Genomic DNA, 19749 nt, shown 5'->3' with positions numbered 1-19749 from the left:
TTGGCTTCCTGATGCTGTTCTCTGACTGGTAACTGAGAACGCAAAAAGGGTTGTGGCATTACACTATAAATTCCTGGAATTTGGGGATCTTTCTAGGTAGTCTGCCAGTAAAAAAAAATGCTAGCAAACAGTTTATTGTACTTGCTCAAGGCTGTAATCTTATTGCTATGTTAGGAATAGTTTTGAGAGTCAGCTGGCAAGAAAAAGGTGGCAAAAAGATTAGCCTGCTGCCAAATTAGGTTATTTCTGATCCCGAGTTCTGTTACTCATACCTGGCACACAAAGGCAGTTCTCGTGGAATAGGTAACTCTTAGTAAATGTTTGCCATTAAGGAGACATGGCAAACTTTTCAAACTTTTTTTTTAGCACAGCACTGGATAAAGTACCATATTAAAACATTCATTTTTTAAAAGCTAATTTATGAATATTTTTTACTAAATAACATACTCCTTCCACAACTTCTAGCGGGTGAGATGTTTAGAAGCAAATCTTCAAAATGAAGCCTATCATAGCGATTGTCTGTCATAATCAAATTAGTTCTTGGCACTGGAAACATGTAGCTGTTTTCAATATAAGGGTGGGTTAACATACAGAAATAAGGTTCTGACCGCTTTGGCAGCCAGGATGCCTCAATGTGTATCTAATATTTATCAAGTTAATTGCTTTGCTGACTTTTTTGAATTTATAATACATTAAATATAGGCTTGAGTTGTCATACTCGGCATCTTACAGGACCAAGCCTTTTTATTGCAGATTTCTTGAGGTAGAGATTGTATCCTTGTTTTTTTAACATACTATTTGCATAGCCCTACATACATGTTTTTTATACATAGATACGCTGAATAATAGCATGGAAATGTTGCCCGACATCATGGGGTTTTGTTACTGGTCTTGTAAAACTGGTGTTTTCCCTTAAGCGTTCGTCAACTGGTGTCAGAATCTCAGATTTCATTTCATTTCAAAATAGGTTTTTGATGTTTCAACTTGGAAAATACCAACCCTGCATGTTAAAAAAGGCAAATAAAATGGACTCAGCATTTATTATTTATAAAATGTTTTGACTTCTGACATTCTTGTGAGTCAGCTGAGAGTTGTTGGCTAAGCAGAACCGGAGGGGTGTGTGAGGGAGCAGCTCACTAAAACAGCAGAAGCTGCTTAAAAAGGCGAAAAGTCAGTAACTCCCTTATTTAAGGGCACTTGGCCTGAAATGTTGGCTTTTTAAGAAAAGACATTTATTGTCTGTGAGCCCACTCCCTTTCCGGTGCTGGCTGAAACCCAGCCCAGGGGACCCTCTCCAACAAGAGGGGGAGTGACCGAAGCGGGTGCAGGGGCCGTGGTGAGGTGCCCCGGGGAGCCGAATGCCCCAACCAGTGGGGCGTTAGCCGTTCCCTGCTGCCGGTGCGTTCCAGGTAGCTCCCGGGTGATGTCCCATGGCTGCTATCGACCTCCATGCCACCTGCCAGCTGCTGGGCCGTCATCGGTCCTTAGCCCCCGCGAGCCGGTCCGCTGGGCCGACCGGGCCATCTTGTGCTCACAGAATGTCTCAGGGGACACGCTGGCCCTGAGGTGTTCAACGTCCGGTGGTTCGCCCCGCTTCTAGAAATGCTGTTTTTTCAGGTGTTTTAAATCGCATGAGGGCTGTTTAGCTGGTACGGGAAGTTATTCAGGGTGTAATGAGCTAAGCTGGGCAAGTTGCCCCGTTTCGGGGCACAGCCGAGGATCGGTGGAAGGCGCCCGCAGAGCTGCTGTCGCGGAGCGCGCCCGAGTTTTCGGTCACTGACCGGTTAATTATTAAACCTAAGAACAGACGTCGGGCTCTGGGAGGGAGAAAAAAAACAGGAGGGAGGCTCCCCGGGGCACGGGAACGGGGCAGCGCCTCCCGCCGCCCCCTGAGGCGAGGGGCGGGGCGGGGCCGCGCGCGGGAAGCCGTCGCCGTCACCTGTTGCCGCCGCGGGGCCGCGCCGGCGTTGAAAGGGTGCGGGCGGCGTGCGCGCCCCCGCCGGCAGGGGGCGGCGCGCGTGCGCGAGCCGGCGGCACCGGCAGCGTGGAGCGGCCTCTTCCTCCTCCTCCTCCTCCTCCTCCTCCTCCTCCTCGCCCGGGCGGCGGGGGGCGCGCGCGGGGGGAGGCGGCGCGTGCTGGCGGCGGCGGGGGCGCGCGCGGGCTCGGGCTCGGCGGCGGCGCAGCGGGGGGATTGTTTGCGCCGCCGCTCGGGGAAGCGGAGCGCGGGGACCGCTCCCCGCCGCGCCCCCCCCTGCTCCTCCTCCTCCCCGCGCCCCGCCGCCGCCCCCGTTCCCGCGCCGGGCCCCCACCCCGGAGCCAATATTCCCGAGATCAAGCGCTACGCGGCGGCGGCGGCGGGGCCGGCGGCGGGGCCCGGGGCGGTCGTCGGGGCCGGGGGGGACCGCAGCGAGGCCGCCGCCGCCGCCATGGAAGCGCTGGGACCCGGTGAGAGCCGCGGGGGCGCAGAGGGGGCGGTGCGGAGGGGGCGGCCCGCGGCGCGGGGGCCCGGCCGGCCGCGGCCTGGCGGGTCGCGGTCAGCGCCGGCCCTGTCAGGCGCGGGCCCCGCGCCGCGCTGACCCGGCTCCGGGCCCGGCGGGCTGTGTCGGCGGGGGATAGGAGGCCGCGGGCCCGGCTGGCCCCGGCGGGGGCTGCCCCCGCCATCCGCGGGCGTTCGCGGCTGGGCCGGGCCGGCCGCGGCCTGGGGCGGGCGGTCCGGTCTGTGCCGCAGGCCGGGCCCGGCGGGCCCCGGGGCCGCTGGTGACCCCGCAGCAGGCCTCCGGCGGCGGGCTGACACGCGAGCGGGCTCGGAGGCGTCTTGGCAGCCGCCGGGCGCTTCCCTTTAAAGAGGAACTGCAGCAGGTCGCTAAACTTTCCGAGCAGATTTGCATGTGCCCTTACAGCTCCCGCTGAACAGGTTGCCAGCTGCGGTGGAGGTTCTCTGCCTGGGCTATCGGGTGACTTACCCTCCCGAGAGTAAATAGGACCCGGCCTCGAGTGCGGCTGGGCTCTGGCTTGTGAGTGGAACGATAGCGAGGAGAGGGGGAAGCGCACGTAGGTCTCTAGATGGACACAGCAGTGTGCTCCCTGCACGGGAGCCCTGTAAACGGTACAATAATAAGTTGTATTTTTGACGTTAAGCCATTACTAAGAGTTTAAGGTGATACTTTCTGAAAATACGGACTTTTTTTTTTTTTTTTAAACAAACGTTAGTTAAATATGGGTGGTATTTTGCATGTGGCATTTTCCTACTTGTGTCTTATTCCATGATTATTCTTCTATCAAATGTCTGTGAGATGTATTTCTTGACCTAAGTGGTCTGCGCATCTTACCCATCAAGTTCCCGATCGAACTATTGGTATAATCGAAGTAGTGTTAATTTTGGTGAGATAAGAGATGTTTATTGACACAAAGGTGCAATTCCAGAAGAATCTAGATTTTAAGATAGTGGAGGGCTGACTTCGAGAACCTGCTGTATGTATATATGCTGTAGCATGTCCTCTCTGGCTTCCAACTGTAGAAGGAGATCCTCTTTTAGTTTTGTAAAACTGCTTCCTGTCTGAAGTAACTTGGTTGAGGGTGGTTAGTACAGATCGACACAGAGTAGAAGAAATTAAAAGCCTGACAGCACGTATAACCCAAGTCAGGCCATCAGGTAAAAATCCTGATAAAATCAGTGTGACTTGTAGGGCAGCCTGGCTTCAAATGGGCAAACAGTTTTTTAGCTTATTCTCTGGAATCCCTTGAGAAATAACTTTAGAAAGGAGAAGATACAAGCTTTATCTCCTTTGATCTGACTGAGGTCAGCGTTGCCATGCCTCTTTACAAAACTTGTCAATACTGAGAGAGGAAAATGGGTAAATATAGTTGTCATTTAATCTCTTGCGGGAGGTCAGTGCCTGCACTTACTTCAGACTAATTACCACGGGATTAATGGATCATCTCTCTAGTATCCAAATAAGCACAGCAAATTTTGATTGCCCTTGATGATTCATGCTTGTCAAGACAGCTGTAGTTCTTTAAAGTACTAACTGTACCCCACAACCTGTTTAACTACGGCCTCGCGAGCTCCTCCTGGACAGATCGCAACTAGTCAGGCGGGTGCAGAGCGATGTCGCGTGGGATGTCTGTGGCCCCGGCAGCCACCCTGCTGCTGCAGCTTTGGGGAGCTGACGTGTCAAGTGGGCTACAGCTGCTTCCATGCTCTAAGTGTTACTTCTGCTTAAAAATATTCCGGGGTTAGTGTCCTCAGATCGGTAATTTTCATTGGTAATGTAGTAGCCATCGGATGGCTTATAAACCCAGTGTAGAAGGCTCCTTAGATTTGGTCCTGGGTTTAGTTTATGACTGCATTAAAGTTTATTGCTGCACCCTGAAGCGTACCCAAATATAAGCTTCATCCTCCCGCAGCTTACCTACTTCTGGTATAAACTGTGAGCCTTTGGCTTAAGTGGATACTGGCAGGTTGACACAGTCTTATGATACTAAATTTGCCCTAAGTTTTATAATTGCTTTATTATTGCATTCTTGTATTGTAGTACTTTTTCCTCCTCTCCTTTGCTACTCTACAATAGAGGGAAGAAACTTTGATCACACTAAGCACTGGCAGATATAGACAAAACCCATGAAAATGTACTAATTCAATTTGCTTTATGTGCAGTGTCAACTGAGGCTGTGATAGATTTTTTAAAAAGTCTGTTTAATCTTGTTAACATGGTATCTCAGATCTTAACACTTTGAGGAAGTTAACTAAAGACTTAACTACTGACTAGCTTGCATGTGAGTACTTTTTCAAACCTCTAATAATTTCCTCCTTAGAACTGTTCCTGAAGCTCTTACTTTTATCCAAATAAATTATCTTCTCCACATCTATTAGGAGTCTATACCTGTCTTGATGCTTTCTCCCTTACTCTTCCTTTTAGAAGAAAGCCTAAACCTTTTCTCATTCCTTTCTTTGTGTTGGAATTTTAAATTGGCTGAAATTGTGCTCTAGGGGAAAAGTATCTCACTATTAACAAAAGTGATGTGTTCATGATGTAAAGGAAATGACAAAACTGGTTTAGCTTAGATCCAATACAGAAACATGTTTTTAGTTTAGTTTAGAATAAAAATATCCCTTACCCATTTCCAGATAATATCAATTTTCAGATAAAAATTGGGGGTGTATGTCCTAAGCATGCCAACATTGACAATCATTAACATCTGAACTTTAAGCCTATGGTGAAAATAATGAAAAAGTGTGGCTTGTGTGGCTGTTGGCTAATTCTAGAAATGGTGGTAGGAATACATTTATCTTACATTATATAAAAATACATAATATATAAATGGTTGCATTCCATCTCAGGACTCTGTCAAGTTCATAACCGCAGTCATGAATAAATGTCACTAAAATTTTGAGAATGAATTGTGGCACTAACCTATATATGCTTTAGGGAACACATTTTTTCTCCCCTGGAAGTTCCGAGCAGCTTGGAACACCTCCATTTGCAACCTCAGAAAGCTACTTGAGATTTCTTTCTGCCCTGTCAGAAAGTCAGCTAAAGCACACCTGAAAGGCTGCTGCACTGAATGATCAGTTACATCTCATGCATATTTATTTGACTTCCCTAGGGCCCCCGGCAAGCCTTTTCCAGCCACCCCGTCGCCCAGGCCTGGGAACTGTTGGGAAACCCATCCGCCTCCTGGCCAATCATTTTCAGGTTCAGATCCCTAAGATTGATGTTTATCACTATGATGTAGATATCAAACCAGAAAAACGACCCCGAAGAGTGAACAGGTATGAGTTGTTTAATAAAAAAAATTAAAGAGTGTATATGCCTCAATTTAAGAAAACTGTACATCCTAGAAATGCTTAATCTGCTAAAGACTAGTTTATGTTTGTACTATGGTTAGCAGTTGCTTTTCAGTGAACTATAATATAATATTATTAAATTTATTAAGATGTTTTGCAAGTGGCCTGTAATCTGGAAGGCTCTAGGAAACATACTAAACGTTGAACTACAGCTGGTTTTATTTTCCAGTCTACAAGTGAATGTCCCTGATAATTGTTCCACAGTCTATTATACAAATGTGTGTTAGCAGCTGCGGGGAAGGAATTCAGCTTGTAGACTGACACCAAAATTTAGGGTCCACATGTGGATGCTTTGTCGGTAGAATCAATCCACAGAGCACGCCCGCTCACCCCAGGGTAGATGCTTGTATTTGCTGCTGTGTTTGAACAGCTCTCCAGATTCCACTGCCTGTTTGGACTGTATCTCTGCTGACAGTACGGATACCTGCCTTGCCTATAGACGCCTGTATGTTGAAACTTAGGTGTCTTAATCTGGAGGTGGCTTAAAACTCCTGGTGTTGACTTGGGTGTACTCTGGTGCATTGTTGTTTCTCCTACCTTGCTCATGTAAGAAAATGTGAAAAAGGAATTATAAACTATGAAAGACCATTGCTGGGTTTTCTGTTCTTCAACCTAATGCGGTAAATCCCTCTGTAGAGAGGTGGTGGATACTATGGTGAGACACTTCAAGATGCAGATATTTGGTGATCGGCAGCCTGGATACGATGGGAAACGGAACATGTATACTGCACACCCATTACCTATTGGCCGGGATAGAGTAAGTGTTACTATAAGCAGTTTTAAGTTTCTGTGGGAAAACTGTTACAGTGTTATTTGAAAAGTGTTCTTTTATTGACATAAACCCAAAACGCTGTCACATGTATTGCTATAGTCTTGGAAATGACAGGCAGCGCCAGTCAGGAATCTCTAGGAACTTGCTGTTTTACTGAAGTTTTGTTGTCTTTGGCTTTCTAGTTCCCAGCTCTTTAGTTGGAGAATTTCTCAGTGATAGTGTGAATTAGTATGTTGTGCTCTTTCAGCTGCAAGTAGATTTCCCCCCCACCCTGCTAGAAACTTCACTTTTCTCTGTTCTAACACTTGTTGTGTTGCTAAATGATAAAGTAGTTGTAGATGACAAATATCATCATTTGGTTTGGCTGCTCTATTGAGATACATTCTCCTGTTCCATAAGTACAACTAGATGAGCTGCACTGGCCCTTCGTGTGCTGGGCCGTGCTCACCAGCACCCTGGCTCTACCTGATTGCAATCTGTATTAACCAGTCGTGATACAAAAGTTAATCCCCATCTACTCTTCTCCCCAGGAATCTGGTTATTGCTTGTACAGTGCCATGAGGAATACATAAAATGAGTTCATATTTATGCTCTGGGCTGATGGTGTGTGAGAATAATCTCAAGTACAGTGCTAGAATTTTGAGATTTGTGTTTCCCAGTGAGTCGTTTTTTTGACCAAAAGGTTTTCTTGCCTTCCCGTTTGGTTCAGAAGACATCTTGCTATTAATTGGCTGACTTAAAAAAAAATGGCTCACAGTTCTCCAGAGCTTTGATGTGACCATCCTAATTACTGCTTAAAACTTACACTTGAAGATACCTCAGTGCAGTTTCTCAGATGACTAAATTACAAGCTTTCGAAATCCTAAGGAAACCATCTGTAATATTTTAAGAGAATTGCACAAACTAATCATCAAAAACATGGATTCAAAGAATACCTAGGAGAAAAACGTAATGCTGCTTAGTGTTGTGATAGTCTGCAATCCATAAAAAAAGCTTGTGCTTAATTCTGTTCTGACTATGTCAGGTGGATATGGAGGTGACACTTCCAGGAGAGGGGAAGGACCAGACATTTAAAGTGTCCATTCAGTGGGTGTCAGTCGTCAGCCTTCAGTTGCTGCTGGAAGCTCTGGCAGGGCACTTGAATGAAGTTCCTGAAGATTCTGTACAGGCGCTTGACGTAATCACACGGCACCTTCCCTCCATGAGGTGGGTACTTTTGGTGCCTTCCTGACAGGCTGAATCTTATATCTTCTTAACGTTTGTATTAGTTATTACTTGCTGCTGTTCTACTGCTATTATACTTTCCTGCGGTAGAAGGGATGAGGGATGCAGTTGTGTAATTCAACGCCTGCCTTACAAATTCACACTAGAATAGGGAAATCTGATCTGAACTCAGGACTTGTATTTGCTGGTCATGTTTCTAACAGGAATTTGCTATGGCCTTTCCAACTGCACTGTCGGTAAAGGCTTTGTGTGCTTGCCATAAGTTAGCTCTAACAGTTCTAACGCACTGTAGAAATTTACTGTACTTTTAAACACTATAAGCATGAATGTAAAAAGGTGTATCAGAAAAGAATGATCAAAGTATTAATTCTCTTATTTTTTTCAGGTACACTCCTGTGGGTCGCTCCTTTTTCTCCCCCCCTGAAGGTTATTACCACCCTCTGGGTGGTGGCAGGGAGGTCTGGTTCGGTTTCCACCAGTCGGTCAGGCCTGCCATGTGGAACATGATGCTCAACATCGATGGTATGTAGGAAATTCTGTCTCACTAACGTAACGGAGTTCTTGCTGCTTTTAAATTAAATATCCTCTTTTTTTTATCTTAGTGTCAGCAACTGCTTTCTATCGTGCGCAGCCTATCATTGAGTTCATGTGCGAGGTGTTGGACATTCAGAACATCAACGAACAAACCAAGCCTCTTACGGACTCCCAGCGTGTCAAATTTACCAAAGAAATCAGAGGTAAAGGCTTGTTCTAAAGCTGGTGCAACAAAATACTGGAAACCTGCTCATATTATGTTGTAATGAAAATTTGCAAGGCACTTGGGAAGCTGGCCTGTTCCTTTTTGCCCTCATCTTTTTCGGAGGTGACTCCTATGCCTGAATTTATTTAGATGAATTTTGTGTTGGGTTTTCAGGTCTAAAAGTGGAGGTTACCCACTGTGGCCAGATGAAGAGAAAATACCGAGTTTGCAATGTTACTCGGCGACCAGCCAGTCATCAGACGTATGTATACAAGCACTTTCTGACAACTTTTAAAATCTTGAACCTATTAGATATACTAGCTATGTTGTTTATGCAAGAATAGTTGATTCTGGAGGTGAAGCAGTTGTGTGGCTTTACAAGAATATTTAGTCTTAGTGGAGTAGAGCAGTAGTGTAGGTTTAGACCACTGCTTTATTTCCTTCAACACAGGAAAATTGAAGCTGTATCCTGACTTTTAAATATAGTTATCAAAGGCTATAATTTTTAAAATAGCTATGAAAAATTCAGTATATAGTCTATAAAATCTTTTCATAAAGAAGAGATCCAGTGGCTAAGGAAAATAAATGTTTCCAGCATTTCTAGTTTGGAATAGATTTTTCCATACCATTTTTTCCTTTTAAAAAAAAAAAAAACTTGCAAAGTCTAACCAGAACAAATGTCCTTTGTAGGTTTCCTCTGCAGCTGGAAAATGGGCAGGCTATGGAGTGTACAGTAGCTCAGTATTTTAAGCAGAAGTACAGTCTACAGCTAAAATATCCTCACCTTCCCTGTCTCCAAGTAGGACAGGAACAGAAACACACATACTTACCGCTTGAGGTAAGAATCTAACTTTCTCTTGTATTGCGGTATATCGTCTGCTAAACGGTATCATGCCACCTCTTGCTGTTCCTGTGTAGGTGTGTAACATAGTGGCAGGCCAGAGATGTATAAAGAAGCTAACGGACAATCAGACGTCAACTATGATAAAAGCAACTGCAAGATCTGCACCGGACCGACAGGAAGAAATCAGCAGACTAGTAAGTGTTTTTTCCAGCTAAACAGTCTGCGTGTGTCACTTCTTACGGCTCTTCCAGAAGCATTGTAGCATATGTAATAATAAGCAGAATGACCAAGAACTGCAGAAGTTAAAAAATCTGACTTCTTTAAAACAAATCCTTTAAAATAGAAAGTCTATTTCTGGCAAAGAGGACAGAGCCACCTGAAGCATTAGGTGTAGTTACATAAATACTTTTCTTATCACCAGGTGAAAAGTAACAGTATGGTCGGTGGACCTGATCCATATCTGAAGGAGTTTGGTATCGTTGTCCATAATGAAATGACGGAGTTGACAGGCAGAGTTTTGCCAGCACCAATGCTGCAATATGGAGGCAGGGTGAGTTTTTCCGTGTCTTGTAAAATACCTTGTCCTGAGGTTATTTAAATTCGTTAAGTGTTCCCTATATCTTCTCATAAGGCTTCCTTTGTATGAGCACTGTTGGGCTATAGTCAAAATAAAGCAGCATTTTATTTTAATTTGCCTTTGTTTTTTTCCTAGAACAAGACTGTGGCCACACCAAACCAAGGCGTGTGGGACATGAGAGGGAAACAGTTCTATGCTGGCATTGAGATTAAAGTTTGGGCTGTTGCCTGTTTTGCTCCTCAAAAACAATGCAGGGAAGACTTACTAAAGTAAGTATTTTCCTATTTATTCAGGATACTTATTTCAAGGTTTATTTTCCTCGTATTTCTGAAAGGTGATATGGAATATAAGTTGATTTTAATGCATCTAATAGAAAAAGAGGAAATGACAGTTCCGCGGTGTCTTAAATATTTACAATTTGGGAGGAGACTACAACAAAGTTCATAACCTAATTGGCCAGCTAGGAAAAGCATTAATTCCCTTACCACTGAGGCTGTGTTTCCTGCTCTGGAGACTGCATTCCACTTGTATTCTGTTGTTTTTACAAAGAACTGATGATGGTCATTTATTCTAAAACCTGAACTTTTTTTTTTCTTAACCTTTACTGCCTTCCAGGCAACATAACGCCATATTTTTTCCCCTGTCCTTCAAATTACTCTACAGAATCCTAAAGATAGAGGTTGTGTGAACCACTGAAATGTTTGACAAAAATCATGGGCTGCAGTAATGCTCAGATAAGTTTGGTGGATGAGTAAAAAAATCTACCAGAGCATCAATATTAGTTTGGGAATCTGCCTCAGAATGCTCAACTCAAATGTATGTTTGTTTCCCCAAGACTCCTAAAATTACAGAAACAGAGGCTTATGAAATGTCCTCAAACAGGATTAGAACCCTATTAGCGAGTTTCTTAGAGTGATAGAAGTGCTAAAAAATAATTACTGTAGTGTCAAATTGGAAGTGCTGTGAAATAGCTGAAATAGCTTAGATCTATTAATGGCAATTTGAAATGCCATTAATGGCAAAGTGAAACATAGTGAAAAAGGCAGGACAAATCCATTTAAATTTCATTTACAGGAGTTTTACTGACCAGCTGCGCAAGATCTCCAAAGATGCAGGGATGCCGATCCAAGGCCAGCCCTGTTTCTGCAAATACGCCCAGGGTGCAGACAGCGTGGAGCCCATGTTTAAACACTTAAAACTGACTTACGTTGGTCTGCAGCTGATCGTGGTGATTCTACCCGGAAAGACACCCGTGTACGGTATGGAGAAGAGGCTGTAAAGTGTTAATTAGTTGTACGGCAAGTGGGCATCTTATTGTGCGCTTTAGTGGTAGGAAGGAGACAGAGCAGGCGCTATCTTCCATTTAGAAGGTGGTTTTGGAGATGGGTTTGTCAGGCCTGATTGGAGTGCTTGTGTATTACCAGCGAGTGAACTGAACCTTTGTTAGTGAACTTTTAAGGATCTGAATTACCATAACAATTGGGGGGGGTGGTGGGAAGAGAAAGCAGATGGAACTACTGACTGTTCAGGTAATTGGAACCACTAACTTATTTTTTTGTCACAGCTGAAGTAAAGCGGGTTGGTGACACTCTTCTAGGAATGGCCACTCAGTGTGTTCAGGTAAAGAATGTGGTAAAAACCTCACCCCAAACGCTGTCCAACCTGTGTCTGAAGATAAATGCAAAGCTTGGAGGAATCAACAATGTGCTTGTACCTCATCAAAGGTGAGATTAAATCTAAAGCTCTCCTTGAAGTCTGGATTGTCAAGCAAAACGGTGTCATTTTGTTCTGTTCACTAAAATGATACCTTTCAAAATATTACATGCTTTAAAAATACCCACAGTCTGAAGTGGACAGAGAAGGATGCTTCTGCATTCAGAATCTGCCTAGTAAGCCCTGTGCCGAGGATCATCTCTAGTGTTAGAGCCATCCAGCAGTGTGTGTGAAAACAAGCTCACAAAGGCCTTTTTTTTTTCTATGTCTCTTTTTCCTGTCTTCGGGTTCAGTCAGTCTACCTTTTCCTCTTGCCACCTCCTTAAGCATACTGTATTTCCTTCCAAATTGAAAGAAAAGGAGTGAGGAAGAGTGACTTGTGATAAATGCTTGTAACTTTGTCTGCCTTCGGTCCTTTCCTTTTCAGTTTCTGTTCTCTCTGGAGTGTAAAAGCTTGAGGCAGAGAACTTCATCCTTAAAGATTCTGACAGGGCTTTAGTTCTGTTTGAATATACCTTCCTCGGTTGTAATTTTTTTTCCCTTCCTCACCCCCCTTCTTTGTATTATTATCATTATTTATTATGTAATAAACCTTAATCTTATTAAACAGGCCCTCGGTGTTCCAGCAGCCAGTGATCTTTTTGGGAGCAGATGTCACTCACCCTCCTGCTGGGGATGGAAAGAAGCCTTCCATTGCTGCTGTGGTAGGCAGCATGGACGGCCATCCCAGCCGTTACTGTGCTACGGTGCGCGTGCAGACCTCCCGTCAGGAGACCTCCCAGGAGCTGCTGTACAGTCAGGAGGTGATACAGGACCTGACTAACATGGTGCGAGAACTATTGATCCAGTTTTACAAATCCACTCGTTTCAAGCCCACAAGGATCATTTACTACAGAGGGGGAGTATCAGAAGGACAGATGAAGCAGGTATTGTCTAATGATTTCTTGTTGCTTGTGAAAAGGGATTGGCTCTTGAAAATATATATTTTTGTGTGGATTGCGTTTGTTAAGGGTACAATTAATGGTTTCATTGAGTTTTCCTGGCAAGCACAATGTACAGTTATCCTGTCTGATCATGTTCCTTATGAAGCGGCATTTGTACCCAGAAAAAATGAAAATAATATTATATATACTGAATTCAGCACCTAATAGTTAAATCTTCTACTTCTAGGTAGCTTGGCCAGAACTGATAGCAATCCGGAAGGCCTGTATTAGTTTGGAAGAAGATTATAGACCAGGAATAACCTACATTGTTGTGCAGAAAAGGCATCACACCAGACTATTCTGTGCTGACAAAACTGAAAGGGCAAGTAATGTTGAATACATAAGGAGGAGGTGATGGCAACAGGAAAGTAAGATTGTTTGCTTAAGAGGGGTGGTATCCATCTTGCCCACTAAAGCGGAATTAATCTGTACGAGCGGTAGCAGTTCTGTGCAGTAACTGTGCTTTTCTACCAAAATAACCAGTTCCTCCCCTTTTTTTCTTGCTCGAGATCAAGCGGTCAGATGGAACAGCTTGTTCCCAGCCCCTTTTGGAGCAGGCGTACTCTATATCCCTGTATTTGTGTATCTGGAGCTATAGTCTGGGATTCCTGACTATAAACTGAACTAGTTGTTCAGTTTGTTGCCTGTTCTGTCTCTAGATGCATCTGTAAGATTTGCCTATGGCACAAATCCACAAGCCAACTAAGGAGCCTTCTTTAGGAAAGTTCTTGATCTCAGGTTTGCTTGAAAAATACAGATCTCTGGGGTGTGAGTGCAAACAAGGGTATGAAATAAATTTATTTGAGAGAACCTGCATTTTCAGATCCTGAGTGACTTGTGTAGGCTTGATCCTACTCTGCAATTTTAATGCTACTGGCAAGTATTTTATTTTTCTCTGATGACACACCAGTTGGATTTGGTGAAATTTCTAAAAATGAACTCTCAGAGAATGCTTTCACTTCTCCTGTGTAAATGACCTTAATATTTTTCCACCTTTTTGAGCAGTAAATTCTCAAACAGAACCTACCTTAGGAGGTATTTTTAGGTCACTTCCAAAAAAACCATGGGCTAATAATAAACTTTCCTCAATAGGTGGGTAAGAGCGGCAACGTACCAGCAGGCACTACTGTGGACAGCACGATCACACATCCTTCTGAATTTGACTTTTACCTCTGTAGCCATGCGGGAATTCAGGTAACGTTTCAGCTCTGCTGTGCTCAGGCTATGGGACTAAATCCGTATAGTTGTGCTGATGAGTAATGTTGCTTCTATGTATAGCTCGGCAGACTCACAGCCACATCAGTTCAGTGCCCGTTTGGCACTTACTCTTCCATGCTCTGATAGAAGGTACAACCTTCAGCTGCCACCTCGGGTTTTGTTGATGCTCTCCAGCTGACTGCTCATCTGTTCTCCACAGGGAACCAGCCGGCCCTCCCACTATCAGGTCTTGTGGGATGACAACTGTTTTACTGCAGACGAACTACAGCTGCTGACGTATCAGCTGTGTCACACGTATGTCCGGTGTACGCGATCTGTCTCTATTCCAGCTCCTGCATACTATGCCAGGCTGGTAGCGTTTAGGGCCAGGTACCATCTTGTGGACAAGGATCATGACAGGTGAGAAACTGTGCCTCGTCGTCTTGGTAGCCAGATAATGGACCCGAATTATATGCTGCTTGGCCCAGTTGTTCATGGTTCTCTCTATGTGTCTGCATTTTTACAGTGCTGAAGGCAGCCATGTGTCAGGACAGAGCAATGGCCGCGATCCTCAGGCTCTGGCAAAGGCAGTGCAGATCCACCATGATACTCAGCATACGATGTATTTTGCTTGAGAGCATCTGGGAAGATGAGGCAAAACCAACAACCCATGCAGTCCTGAAATGTTTTGAACGCCTACTGCTATGGCTAGGGCCCAGTTTATTTCAGACTGCCCACTACCAGCAGCTCTGAACAGTCGCACTGAATCTGTACTTCACAGCGATGTCTGATGCACCAACACAATTGAGCCATTTGTTTCATTATTTTATGTAATAGAAATCCATAGACTGTCTTTTCTGATGCATTGGACTGAATTTTTACCTCAAAGCGCAAACGGCTGATCATCCTGAAATTTTTAAAGGACTTGGCACGAAAGGTTTCTATTGAATATTTTGCTAGCTACCATTTTTAAGTTATCTTCTCATCGCATTAGTTTATCATGACGACTGATTCCCTGTCTTCATGCACTGCTTAGTGAGTATGCATATTATGGCAAAATGTTTTACTCCAGTTAAATGTAATTGTTCTATTGTGTGGGGCCATAGATTTTTTAATGGAGATTTTAGACTTCACTACTGTAAATGCCTTTTAACAAACATAACTTTCACAGGTATTGCAGTTTTTTGTCAGTTTTACTAATTATCTTTTTAATCTCTGCAGACTTCGGCTGCAAAGCAATTGCACTATACTGCGAGTTCAAATAGGTGGTTCTTGTTCTGTGAATGTGTAATATAACCAGATAGTGATGCCTGTCAGTAGATTTTAATTATAATGGCTACAAATAATACTGCCATGGTATCGTAACAAGTACTGAACCATCATTTCCCCCTCTAAAAATGATAAAAACAAAAAAAAAATTAGCTTTTAGGTATTTTGCAAACTTTTACAAAAGTGCCCACTTTATGCTGCTGTGTGGTTTGATAAATCTAAGTGATTTTAAAACTTTTTTCTCATAGAAGGTTTAACTTTGGCAATAAATATTTGTTTTTTAAGCCCCCCAACAGTGTAATTTTCTAGCTGAGGATTGTGCATGAGTTTAACCAACATTCTCGTGTCGTTTTCTGAACACACAATTTGGCAGTTTCTGAAACTAATTAGAAAAGACGCACTTCCATGCTTTTTTTAAGAATTATTTTTAACTGTTTTATATTCACTGTTGGTGTCCTGTCTACAACATTTTTATAAGCTTGGAAACTGGGTGTTATGTGTAGGAAAGGCTTGCCAATCTGTACAGTCTAAATGTATTGTGTGACAGGCAACCTAAGGACTTGTACCAGCATTTTAAACTTTTTTTCCCTGGAATCTAGGTTGCTCACACAACTGCATTCAACAGCATGTTTAACCAATGTAAGTCTCATACTCTGATTCTGTCCCAGCCTAGAAATTAGGGCTTTTTAATCTGCTTGGCTTTTTTCAGCTGCAATGTGTAATAAAGACGAGGGGCTTGGTTTCACTGAATACTCTTGGAATCCACGAACATAGTACGTTAAGACTAGATTCCTCTCAGTTTTAACATGAGTTAGCGCAGATTAAAAGCTTATTCCTAAACTGAGTAGAGCCAACACCACTACTTCGATAACAGAAGTTTGAGAAGTCCAACGATTGCACTGTGGTCTCTGATACTCGTGTGGGGTTCGCTGCTAAGTTGTCTGCTGTTCCAAAGCTTAGGAACCAGCCCCCTCAAAATTTCAGCAATATGAAATGCTGTTTCCTTCAGTCTTTAAGCTTGTAAATAAATTAAAGTTTACATTTCTAAATGCTGTTTTTTTCAGTTGTACTAGAGTACACTGAACTTAGTCTTCAAGCAGTTTTATAACCTTCTTTCAAGTAGTACGTCTCATTAAATTAAGTTTAAACTTTTTTCATTTCTGTTGAAAATGGGACTGAAGCAAACTCTGCTCCTGGCACGTATTGTGGACAGGTTTAGATTGGGGAAAAAAAAAGATTCTTTTTAGTTTGTGTTTTTTTTTGTTGGTGTTCTGGTTTTGTTTTGGGTTTTTTTGTTTTTTGTTTTTTTTTTTTTTTTTTAAAGAATACCTCACTTGTGTAATAAAATCAGGACATGTGGGTGGGAGACTGACCGCTGCTTCAGCTAGATGGCTGCTTTTCTCAGTACTCGTTCAGGGAGAATACAAAAAACCCCTTTTTAGAATGAACTATGACTGACCCAACACACATGGAGAACTTTGGCACCTTGAAAACAAACCGAGCACCCTTTTTAGGTTATAGGATCAAAGATCGCTATTTTGAGTTTGTGCACTAGGCAAGAATATGACTGGTTTAATCAAGGGTGCATAAGAAATACTTAATTTTATCACCAGTTAGTTGTCCAGTGCCAAGCACTCCTAGTTCAGATTGAGTGAAGCGAGAGCCTCTCCTCTGGACTGAATATTCAACCTCAGACTACGCGGATTGTTAGACCTCGGCTAGCCCTGGGACGCAGGGCGAGAACCCTAACTCAATCTCGTGTTAAAACACCGCTGTAGAGAAGCACCGCTACGGGTGCAGCGCTGTCACTGGGGGGGAAGAGCACTGAAGTTCAGGACCGTTGCGTGGTGGTGATGGTAAGATCAAAGTGTCGGCAGTGCTGTCCTACACGGGTCTGAGTCCACGTCTGGAGGTTGGGCTTGACGATCTGGATTAATCCCTTGGGACTGACTGAATCGTTATGCATGTGTCAATCAATGGGAAGATGTGCATTCGTAGATGTAGTTCTTAGGGTGTTTTGTTTTGGTTTTTTTTTATAAATAAAGCCTGTTGGCCACTGTTTAGCTATGTGGTGTGAAAGATTTTAAATGTAGCAAAGTTAAAAGAGTTGGGGAAGGGGGTGGTTGACATTTTAAAAAAAAAAAGGGGGGGGGGGCAGAAATCCCATTTTCAAACCAGTTCTGCTTGCTTTGTGAACAGCTGAATTCTGAACAAGCTCTGGCAATCACTAGTTAGCCTGTCTCCAACATTTGAACAGCCTGGCTTATTTATTCTTGTTGTGAGTACCACAGCTTAGTGTAGTGCCTGTAGCTGCATCCAAAGGGTGTGCGAGGCGGTGACGTACAGGCAAACGTGCTTCACGCGGTATGTCTTGTCCCAGACACAAGCGTCAGAGTTGTTTAACCTCTCCCAACAGCTTTGCTCTTCAGATGGGGAAGGGCGCCTTTGTTCAGATCCAGTGTTTAACAAAACCGACCCCCCAAACTACCTTTGTGGATGTGCTGTAGGATTTTTCTTGCTCAATAGCAAGGGAGTAACTCTGCTTTCATTTTAAGAAAGCAGGGTTTGGAGGGCATTGTATCAATACTGTTTCAACTACAAGGTTTTTTCCTTGTGCATTGGAGGAAAGATCTTGTAATATCACTTACAGATTTTCTTATACCTTGCTATTGACATTTTCATATTTCTATGTCTAGAGGCTGAAACTTCAATGTAAAATGTTTGCATTTGTTCATTTTGACTTATGATGTAATTTTTGTTTCTATATTGTTAGACTTGTAATGTTTAAAATTGTATTTTATTAAATTTGGACTGGATGTATGTCTATAGCAATACGAGGTACTCCTTCTAAGCTGTTATGGGTGGGTTAGCAGCCCCATGTTGCGATAAGATGCTGGTCGTGTACAACTTGCAATGTATTTTTTTTTTTTTTAGCCTGCAGGGATATTTTGTGTTCATGTGTCCAAAAATAATAATAATAAAAAAAAAATTGGCATTCTTGTGCCAAATGTTCTGTTTTTCCTTGTTGATGTCTAATAAATGCAATGTACAGAGTGAGCAACCGATACTGTTGCCTGTAAACAAATGTCTTAAATTATTTAACTTTAATTAAAACTTGTACACAATGTGTAACCTGTGGAACTCATTGCCACAACATATTTATTTCTGATGTGCTAGGGTTTAGAAAGCGATAGAAATATCCATGGATAACATCTTCAGTGATACTAAAAGGAGGGCTTACACTACCTGTTTTCAGAGCCTGTGCCAGCCGCAGTAGGAGATGTTTAGAAGGGGCATATTTTTTTTAATGTTCTCGGAAAATCTGTAGCAATGTCTAGAGAAAATACGGTGTCCATAGACTCTGTATCTGCCTGGAGAAGTGATTCTATATTAGAGAGTCGCAAATTAATAAATGAAAGAGCTGTTTGCTTATTCATCTTTTCTGCTTCAGGTGAGGGTTTGTTGTTTCCTCAGACAACTGTATTTCACTAAAAATACTACAGTAAGGACAGAAAAAGCTTTTGGACGAGGCCAAAACATGACAGCTATAAATGAACTCGGGACACGCGATGGCTTAAAATAACCTGCATCTTCCGCAAAACCCTGCTTCTGGGTTTTTTTTTTTTTTTTTTTTTGCAGTGGAGATCCTGTGGGTTTGGGAACTGAGATTGTTCAGCCTCAGGCAAGCCCGAGGAGCCCGAAAGCACAGGATGACTTTATCCTAGCGTCCTCCGAAAGCGATGTAAAGAACCCCAGGAACCGCACTGCCTGTAAGCGAACGCGTGCCTCGGCCCCCGCGCCCGGCCGCAGCCCTGGCAGCTCTCGGGCCGAAATGTGCCTCGGAACAACAACCGCCCGTTGGCTTTGCTCCGGCACCGTCCCCCGGGACAAGGGGAGCTGCTCCTGCTCGCTCCCGTGCGCGGGTGCGACTACACGGTGTAGCGAGAAGTGAAAACGCTGCAATAGCTTGAATTTCTGCGGCTTTCTTCCATTACCTCACACGATCCTGGCTAGGATCAAGAACCTGATCTCGTTTAGCATTGTCTTGACGCAATGCTCCTGGGGTTTCTGACTTTATTATCAACGTCATGCCATAGTCTGTGTTCTCGCTCTCCAGCACTCTTTGGGGAGGGTAAATCTGACAAATACGGTGAAAAACGGGCCGTTTCTGCCTGGTTTTGCTGGGTTTTGGTGGAGTGGGGCCGCGGGGGGCTCCTGGCCAGCGAGCCCCGGAGCACCTCAGGAACAACAAAAAAGCTGCCAACACAAGAACTGGTTCCCCGCCGCTTCCTCCTCCTCCTGGCAGCACAAAATGAGTCAAAAAAAGGAAAAAAACCAAAAAATGTCTCTGGCGGTGGAGCAGAGGGCAGGCCCGAGCGCGGGCGGTCGATGCTGCGGGGCAGTGGCGAGGCACCGGCTCGGGCCCCCCTTCGGGGCCGCCCGGGTCCCCCCCGCCCGGTGCCACCCGGTGTCCCCCGGTGTCCCCCGGTGTCCCCGTCCCCCCCTCGCAGCCCCGGGGCGGCCGCGCCGCCTCGCGCGGGCCCAAGATGGCGGCGGGCCCGTCGGGCGCCGCCTTTGTTGGG

At 44.2% G+C, this 19749-nt stretch overlaps 1 protein-coding gene across 4 annotated transcripts; it reads left to right on the top strand.

Moving 5' to 3' along the window:
* Positions 1-2234: 2234 nt before the first annotated feature.
* AGO4 (argonaute RISC component 4) lies at positions 2235-15290 on the top strand. Of its 4 annotated transcripts, XM_075173162.1 has the most exons (18): positions 2235-2445; positions 5608-5773; positions 6485-6605; positions 7645-7826; positions 8230-8366; positions 8447-8581; positions 8758-8845; positions 9274-9421; positions 9502-9621; positions 9849-9977; positions 10140-10273; positions 11079-11263; positions 11569-11728; positions 12328-12643; positions 12888-13022; positions 13793-13894; positions 14118-14317; positions 14424-15290. In XM_075173162.1, exons 1-18 carry the CDS (start codon positions 2427-2429, stop codon positions 14530-14532), a joined length of 2586 nt encoding a protein of 861 aa, XP_075029263.1. In that variant the 5' UTR covers positions 2235-2426; the 3' UTR covers positions 14533-15290. The 4 variants fall into 4 exon arrangements, with proteins under 4 accessions (XP_075029263.1, XP_075029265.1, XP_075029262.1 ...); XM_075173161.1 differs by lacking the exon at positions 2235-2445 and having other exon boundaries at positions 5467-5773; XM_075173163.1 differs by lacking the exons at positions 2235-2445; positions 5608-5773 and adding an exon at positions 6316-6394.
* The last annotated feature ends 4459 nt before the right edge of the window (positions 15291-19749 follow it).

This window comes from Calonectris borealis, chromosome 25, assembly GCF_964195595.1.
Source record: "Calonectris borealis chromosome 25, bCalBor7.hap1.2, whole genome shotgun sequence".
In the NCBI taxonomy this organism is placed as follows: domain Eukaryota; kingdom Metazoa; phylum Chordata; class Aves; order Procellariiformes; family Procellariidae; genus Calonectris; species Calonectris borealis.
Note: the sequence above shows the minus strand (reverse complement) of the source record. Positions and strands in the feature narration are given on the sequence as shown.

Excerpts from the sequence above, each read along its gene's own strand:
- AGO4 (XM_075173161.1), top strand. The coding sequence starts at position 5,583 with ATGCATATTTATTTGACTTCCCTAGGGCCCCCGGCAAGCCTTTTCCAG. Across the intron at positions 6,606-7,644 it reads TACCTATTGGCCGGGATAGA|GTGGATATGGAGGTGACACT; the intron begins GTAAGTGTTACT and ends TGACTATGTCAG. Across the intron at positions 11,264-11,568 it reads CGGAAAGACACCCGTGTACG|CTGAAGTAAAGCGGGTTGGT; the intron begins GTATGGAGAAGA and ends TTTTTGTCACAG.